Here is an 8,944-nt window from a genome sequence, read left to right as displayed (position 1 = left end):
CGCGCGAGCAGACAGTGCAAGGGCAAGGTTCTCCCTGCGCAAATATAAGAAGCGAGCGAGCTCGCCGACAACTTTTAAGTGCGCCCGTAATGAAGAAACGCCTATAAGCGCCTGTCGTCTCTGAGTCCTGCCAGCGGTAAAGGGTGTGTATATAACGCTCGCCGTTAGCTACCTGAAGGATCTGCGCTTTCTGGCGTAGTGGTTAGCGCCACGCGCTGAGAAACGAGAGGTCGCTGGTTCGATTCCGCACTTCGGAAGCATTTTTCTGAATTATTTTTCTGTTGGACTTTGATATATATATATATATATACATAATTATATATATATATATATACGGCGGATGACGGCGGCGACGGCGACGGCAAAATCCAGCCGAGACTTTCCATATAATTGCTATCGCAATAAAAACAATTGCAAAATAATACGTTAAACAGAAATCATTACAGTCCAACATGTACAAAAGGTACACACAAGGGAACAGTGAACGAAACGGTGCGTTTCTTGCGCACAAGAAACGAAGCGGCTACAAGGCACAATCTTCGCGCACATAGCTGTGATAATCTTAAAAACGAATTGGTATAAAAATATGTTTCCAACCCCGCTCGAAAAATTACAGAAATGAAAAATACTACCAGGCAAGATAAAAAACGATACATTATACGGCACGGTGCATTTCCTGCGTGTAGAAAAAGAAGAGACAAGAAGCGGCGTAAAGGGCATAGATCTGACGTCATATATATATATATATATATATATATATATATATATATATATATGGTTTTAGTCGGGTGACGTTACGTGATTTTTGTCACGTGACTAGTTATTAGTGATGCTTCGCACTAGCGGTGCCAAGCCTGAAGGTAGTGCGGAGCTGAGCGGCCGTATTTGTTTCACTTTAGTTTTCTAGTTCTTTCTTCCTCTCTTTCTTTCTTTTTCTTTCATCTCTTTCTTTATGCTACGTCTTTTTTGTCTCTGTTTATTTCTTTTTTTTTTCTTTCTTTCTGTATGTATTTCTTTGTATTTCTCGCTCTTTCTCTCTTTCTCCTTCTTGCCCTTTCTTTCTCTCTCCCACTATTTATTGCTTCCTTTTTCTGTCTCTCTCTCTCTTTCTTGGTATCTGTTTCTATCCTTTTTCTCTTTCTGTACTTTCTCCTTTTCTTTCTATTTCTCTCTTTCTCTCTATACTATGCTTTACTCTCTTCCCTCCTCCTTTCTGTCCTCGTCACCCTCACTTCTCTTTCCTACCACCTTGCTACACTGTACAAAACAGATCTATGCTATGCTCTGCTAGCGTGCCTGGATAGCCGAGTGGTGAGGACGCTCGCCTTAGGATCGTGGATACGCGGGCTCGAATCCCGCCGCCTAACCAGAAATTTTTTTCGCCATGATTTTCTCGTTCTTTATATCTTTCTTTGTGTCTATCTGCTTCTTTCTCATTTTCTTTCTCTTCCTCTCTCTGTATTCGTTCTCTCCTCTCACCAATCAGGTTTAATACATGCCACGCCTGAGAAATCGGCGCACGTGTTGTGGTCGCGAAGCAGAAGTTGAAGAGGACGAAGTGAGCGCGTACCGGTTCATGATGACGATAATTACTGTTCGCACTACCCAGCGCAACGAAAAGCTTAAAGATATACGCTCCTAAAATGATCGCTTAAAAATTTCTTAGCTGCGACCATGTTTTGCTTAAATTGAATAAAATATATCTCAGTATCTAAAATGTTTTGTTTTTCTTGATCAAAGTATATTAGTTTCATTCCGAAACAGCTTATTCGGGTTGCTTTGCCTCGCTGTTGGCACCACGCACTTTAGCGACCCAAATAAAACGGACAGCCATACTGAGAGATAAAAGCGTATATTCACAGCCTGTTGCGACGGCACTTGGTGAAAAAAAAAAAGCCTACCATTTTTTTCTACACAGAAGTCTGACTTACTGAATGGGCAACTACCGCCAACCTGATGCCGTCGAGGTTCACGGTGCGCTGCGGCGCGAGGTCATGGAGTGAGGAGAGTGACATTCAGCGTGTCAAACGTCGCTACCTCTTGGCCGCTAGTCCCAGTACGTTTTTCTGAAACGCTCGCTGTCGTCTCCGCTAGGCTATAGCCGGCAAACTTGAACTCACGTGCGCCTTGCGGCTTGCCCTCGCGCTTGCCTGCTGACTCGGCTTGGCCCAGGCCGGGTAGTAGCATGCGGCAACATCTTAATCGCAGCATCGAAGAGGCGGCAGCATCTGTTCCCGCATATTTTGTAGCAACATCTAAGTTAGAAGTGTGCAGGAAACAAACTCGCTGGGAAGTTGCGCGCGCTTGAGCAGTTTCCTGCCGCGTTACGCTTCATTGTGGTGCTAAGAGCGACCAGCGCTGCAAATTACCGCTTACCTGAGGCTTTTTGCAAATTCGTATCCTTTGCGTCATAAAACACCTTGTTACCCTTTCACATATACTGAAACTATGGTCATCATGTTCTTTGATTTAGGCGCATAGTAAACAGTCCCAGGTGGTAAAAGTTTATCTCTGTCCCCAGTTGCGGTTCACCTAATAAGCATATCGCAATATTGGCACGAATATCCATTAACTTCAACAGAATGTGACCCAATCGCTGTGCCTTCCTCTAAGCTCACATATGCGTGATTCAGAGTAACAGTTAGGCGTTATCATGACAAAACATCTGAATTCTTACCAGCACATGCATGCTGCTTTTACTTTCTGCGAAAGCCCGAGCAGTATGACATTCGGAATTCAACAGCGAAAGAAAACGTTAAAGATGAAGAAAGGAAAGAAGTCTAAATGTGGCAGATAAGGCAAGCGATTGATGTTTCGGCACCTCTAAACCTACAGCTATAGAACTATAGCACTATAATTATACCAACGAACAAATACAGTAAGCCACAAACGGTGTGTTAGGGTCAAACAATATAAGAAATTACTTATCACATGCAAAGTGGCCAACTGTCAAGCTCTGGTTTGTCGACTTTTTTTGCGACAAATAAAATACCTTAGGATGCCAAAATGTTAAACAGTCCCAAAATGATAAGCCAAGAACCACCAAATTGATAAGTCGTCTTATGTTTCTTCGCGAGTGGAAACCATCCTTTAGGAACGCTGCAAGTTTTATTTTTCTGCCCCTAAGTGCATGTGAAAAAGAATACAGGCAGACGACTAAGCAGCCACGTGTGCTGAAGGCGGTCTGATTATCTTCATTTCTGCGCGTCGGCCTCGCACACAGAGCGAAGCGTCGGTTTCAGGCTGGCCGCCAGAGCGTCACCGCATCTCGTATCTGCGACCACGCCACTCACCATCCCGTAAATGTTCGCCACGTGCGCGCTACCTCTGGCAACCCGTATAGTTTCGGTATCCTCCGTCAAATAGACCCTGTTTCTCATTGCGAGTAGTAGGGGATATTGCGGAAACAGAGGGACATACGCCGATGCTGAGAGTGCAGAAATTATACATTTCAGAAGCCGTTTTTGTCAGACATGAGCAGGAATAGGCGCAGCCATTTCGTGTTTGGCGTGTCGTCGTCGTCTTCTCCTGTTCGGATTCTTGTGGCACGTACGTACTAGCGCGATACATTATAACCCTCTGATCCATTGGTAGCATTGTGCTCGTTCCAAGCGGACGTTACAACTTGGCAGAAAGCGCTCTCTCTCGCACAGAGTCTGGAAGACGTCCCAGATGTATGTAAGTATGTTCCAAGTCGTGTTGGTTTACGCAGCGCTTACAGGTGAGAACCATTTATTTTTTTCTGGTTCATAATCATCGAAGTTCAATGCTTGGATGCTTTGGTGATAGCAATGCAGAACAGCTGGGGCACGTGAAGTGTTTCGAATGAACTACTCAATGCGACCGAGCAACTTCTAGAATTACACTCTGTCTAGCACGCGTATTGTCAACGCCGACGCTAGTTGATTAACCGCTCCAAATATTCATCTGCAATGACTCTTCTGTTAGAAAGTACTTCTACATTAAAAAAAAAGTTTGTGAAAAAATCAAGTTTATTAAGGGGACGCCAGCCGGCGTGGATCTGGTATGACACGGGAAGCAAGGTCAAGCTAAAGCCGATTGGACGACAAAATGAACGTGAAATTCCTGAATACGCACGGACTGCACTTCAGAGTTCCTCAAGTTTAAATAATGTCCACCGTGGTTGTGGGAGGATTCTTTTCACCAAGAGTACGCGTTCAGATGGGCCTACTTAAGCAATTATATTGCAGGTCGTGGATGGATCGCGTGATATCAGTCGAGATGTCAGTGGTTGAGCGTACCGTCCATCGCACTTGTGCGAAAAAATATTTGTGCACTGAATCATCTTGCTTTTAGGGCACTTCGAAACTGCAGAGCAGATTTGGCACCATATGCTAGGCTAAAAGGATTTTTTTGTCTTTTTAGAGGTTATGTCCTCGTCACATTAGAAAAACAGCTTAACCCCTTTCGGGGTGTGTGTTTTACAAACAACAATAATCTTCCAATAGACTGGCTTGCTTCTTCCGGCGGGAATGGACTCTACGTACTTTCTTGCTAAGTATAGCATTACACGTTGATAGCGTATATCTTTCTTGACATGGAGGTCCCGAGCACGGAGCGCTAAACTAAAAAAATACAGGCAAGATAGATGGCTAATATCGCTGCAAGTTAGGCGCTTCGGTGCATCCCGCGGTCAAAAAGTCTATGTCTCGCGGATTTGCTTATGCTTAATTTATAGAGTGACAATAGCGGATAATGAAAGGGTGTGGGCGCATGATACACGGGCATTGTTGTTGGAAACACAAAAAAAATACTGTTGAAGGTATAATACTTGTTTTTAGTGAGTAGCCTCGAACATTCAAGCTCACTGTTTGTAGTTATCATTTTATTGCCTGGTTTCGTCTTTCCGTGCAGTCCACTGGTATGCGTGAGCTAATATGTCAATAAGTCAGAAATAAGAAGGACTGTGGCATACGACACCAGACCACGCATATTTTTCATATAATTTTCCCATCGAATCGAGGTGTCTATAACGGCACGATAAAAGCATGAAACACCTTAAAATATCGCGGTTTGTTTCTTTGTCAATGCTCATTTAGAAAAGTCATAATTTCTTTTTTTAGGAGAACGTATGTGGACCTGTCAATCGAATATATTTAGTAATAAAATTCCAGCAGGTATCTCGCATTGTGGAAATCGATTTCCGATTTCACGCGAAGGAATCCCCACGTAGCAGCCTATGCCCGATTTCTTGGCTTTGAGCCAACATTACGAGATGTGGTTCAAAATTCTTGTGTAAATTAAGCTCTTGCACGCATGTCCTGGGCCTAGCAGGCACGGTGACTACATTGGCGCCTATGGGGTAGCTTATGTTTCAACATAATGTTGGAATGCACGCTGGAGCAGACATCAGCTCATTCCAAACGAAGTCCACACTGTGTTGCGCCTGTGCACATTTTAGGCAGCATTCGTTGGCGTATTCTTGTGGAGACAATTGACGCTTTACTACATCTCGCGAGTGATATGATTATGCATGTAATGGTTATTACATTGTTCTAAGAACGGCTAGCCAGCACAGCCACCACAATTGATGTTAGAGAAGCAACCCACAGCCACCACTAATGTTAAGTCCGCATCGCCACAACTGTTCATCTAACACATTTATCTGCGGTCCGCAGCACGTGGTTGCTGGCTCAGGGTCGTTGCAGCACGTTTGTGCGCATTTGTCTGCGACATTAAAATATCCTGCTAGAACTAACGGTATGTATTTCTCCGGTCTAACCGAGGCAAAATTGCGAAATCCCGAGCCATGATAAATTTGTACGAATGGTGTCGCATTGCGAAACCCAAAGGCTTGAGTTCGATTCCCAGCCACGGTGGTCGCGTTTCGAAAGGGGCGAAATGCAAGGAACACATGAGCGCTCAGATTTTTATAAATTCTCAATATTTATTTTTGCTGCTCTACCGTTTAACCTGTGTTGCACACCCGCATACCACGGCCTGTGTTATGCGGGTATGCAACACAGGTGAAAGTGTCTCATGGCGTACACGACAGGCATATCATGTTATTCAAGACGTAACCCCTCAGTCATGTTCGTCATATACTCATGTCCTCGTATGCCAAATTTTGTATTTACCATGTTAAGGAGGCGACCACGAGACCGCCCAGATGTAGGCGGCTTCATAGACATACATACATACATACATACATACATACATACATACATACATACATACATACATACATACATACATACATACATACATACATACATACATACATACATACATACATACATACATACATACATACATACATACATACATACATACATACATACATACATACATACATACATAATATTTCGCTAGCGTACGTTAATTATTTAATAAGCGATTACACCAGTAATTTTCGTTGCCTACAGGGCGCTATACGTGTTTTTAAGTCTATGAAGTTCAAAAATTAGCAAACGCAAGGAAAATGATCAAATAAAGGGCAGGGTGGATTTTTTGCTTAACACTCTATAAAATGCGCATATTAGCCACATTTTTATGATCCAGAAGTTGTAATAAAAAGTAAAAGCAAGCAGGCGCGTTCCATAATCGAAGTTTATATGGTTCACGGATTATGTGGGCAAGTATAGCTGCAGCTCAATCTCTTCCTTACTATCTCACAAATAACTAGGGTTTTATGCGTGCAGTTTCAGGCAATGATAAATTACTTTGACACTGCTGACATGCAGTATGTGTATAGCTCATAAACATTCGTATAGAGAGATCTGTTTATATCTCTCTCTGTAAAAGGGACCCTGCAACACTTTTCCAAGTAATCATTAAATGGCTTCATTAAAGGAATGTATTGCCTCACGAATCGACTGCCGCAAGAATTCTTGCCGACGAGCTGTAGACCAATATTATGTTTTCCCTCGTTTTTATTTCATTCCTTCCACACTACCTGAGAAGTTGCAGCATCGTATGAAGAGAAAGACATGACGTGCAGTGATAACGGTCTGTTGGTTCCAAGTTTCAAGGTCTGCGATGGAGTTTATGACTGCAGGCAGTGGCAAGGTAAGTTGCTAAGTTCTGCTCGTTCATATCTCTCACATTATCTGACTTAAAGGCAAAACGAAGACGCTTCGGATTTATTAAAAAATAAGCCTGGTTTTAACTGACATAACGTCGTAAAGGCCAATGTACAGCAGAGCTGAGGGACCAGCTTCACTGAGAAGGAGGAGGAGATGTTGAGGAAAGTACGCAACTTCTGAAGCCCTAGTTGAGAGCACGGCTCAGAGTCTGTAGGGGAATGGGGAGAGGGTAATAAAGATGTGAAGAGGAGTGGAGAATGGCGTCCATGACCGAGGACGCGGCGGATGGCTTCTTTAGCCGGTTGTCCAGTCCAGTGTCCCCAAGGAAGTGAAGAACTGCCTTGAAGACCTGGGTGTGGTGCTGTGCAGGGAACAGGAGGTCCCTCTGTGTAGCCGCGGGTAGACTTAACATCGCGAAAGCTGATGACGTCAACACATCACCTGCGCTCGGCGCGGCTGCGCAGTGGCTTCTCCCACGCCCGGCTGCGCCCTACCATCTGCGCCGCTACTCTTCCACTCAGCCTGACCACCTGCATGTCGCCAACCTCCAACTCGCCTTCCTCCTCCACTCGCCTCCGTTATACTATGCTATACCCTCCATTCTCGTTTCCCTCCTCCTCACTCTCTCACCATTCCTCCCCACCCTCGCTTCCATTTCTCACCCCTTGCTATACTATACATGGCTATGTTATCTTTTACGCTCTCCCTCCTCCTTTACATCTTCCTCGCCCTCTTATCACACCTCCTCACCCCCACTTTTCTTTCGCTATCGTATAATATACATATGGCTATGCTATGCGTCCACTTCGTATTTCACAGCTGCGGCGAGTTTTGAGCGGTCTCCCGGCAGGGCTGTAACTCAAGCCTAATCAGCTCCGCGTTAAAAGTTTACTATTTTCTGAAACGCACACACCTTCACTTCACGTTATCAAGATTTCTCTTGTGATAATGCTTGAAGCGGCACCATAATTGAATATTTAAATCACGCCTTTGTTCCGCCAATACCAGCTTGCGGGGTTCCATCGGAAGCAGAAGAAGAAACCAGGTGGCATTGACGTGAATATTTGATATAAGCTTAACCACTGGGAAAGCTGGCGCCTCCGTCGGTGTGACGTGGTACGAGGGATCAGGAGGGAACATCGGCAGCTTCGGAAGCGCCCGAAGCGAGCCGAAAACAAAAGTTTAAAGTCACACCTGCGTTGTAGTTCTGATCAAGTGGGGAGGTTTTCCCGCACCAGCTGTCTGCTTGACGGCACTTGTTTGACGACATGTTTACGTGAGAAGAGTTGCATTGATGTTTTTACGAACTTTATTTCTTCTTGCAACATTTTTCTTCGTTGTGATATTTTTTTGATAATGTTCAGAATAAATCTCTTCTTTAAATTTAATACTGTTGGAAAGAACAGTTCTTCCTCTATCATTTCATATCCTACACTTCAGTATCAATTTGTTTTTGTGGCAGACAAGCAGACATATAACAAACAGGCCGTTATAACCGCTGGCCGCGCCCACGTAGAGGACAGAACGCCGTGACGCTCCGCCCTTTCCTGGGCCCTCTGGATAGCCTGGGCTTGCTTTCGGAGTGTCGTGCTTCTGATGGCCTCCTCCCATTCGGCTTCGCTGCAGAGAAGGGTTTTAGGCAACGCGGGACATCGCCAGAGCATGTAAGCCATGGAGCAAAAGGTTTCACTGCAGTCGGGGCAACCAGGGTCAATGTCCGAGTACATCTTACTGAGAATGCCCCGCGACGGGAAAGACCCCGTCTGCAACATTCTCAGAGTAGCTGACTGAGCTCTGCTGAGCTTCGGGTGAGGAAGAGGATAGACTCTCCTGCCAAGTTGGTAGTGTTTAGTGACCTTATTAAATGTCAGAAGTGGATCATTCTGCTGAGTCCCTTC

General features: G+C 44.6%; 1 protein-coding gene across 1 annotated transcript in view; it reads left to right on the top strand.

Moving 5' to 3' along the window:
* Nucleotides 1–3,319: 3,319 nt before the first annotated feature.
* The window catches only part of LOC119393481 (uncharacterized), a 93,756-nt gene continuing 88,131 nt past the window's right edge, over nucleotides 3,320–8,944 (top strand). Inside the window, exons 1-2 of the mRNA XM_049420264.1 lie at nucleotides 3,320–3,721; nucleotides 6,925–7,029. Of these exons, the coding sequence (XP_049276221.1) occupies nucleotides 3,673–3,721; nucleotides 6,925–7,029 (154 nt within the window). The 5' untranslated portion in view covers nucleotides 3,320–3,672. The remainder of the gene's footprint in view (nucleotides 3,722–6,924; nucleotides 7,030–8,944) is intronic.

Source organism: Rhipicephalus sanguineus, chromosome 1 (genome assembly GCF_013339695.2).
Source record: "Rhipicephalus sanguineus isolate Rsan-2018 chromosome 1, BIME_Rsan_1.4, whole genome shotgun sequence".
NCBI classification, from domain to species: domain Eukaryota; kingdom Metazoa; phylum Arthropoda; class Arachnida; order Ixodida; family Ixodidae; genus Rhipicephalus; species Rhipicephalus sanguineus.
This window is presented reverse-complemented; position numbering and strand designations above follow the sequence as displayed.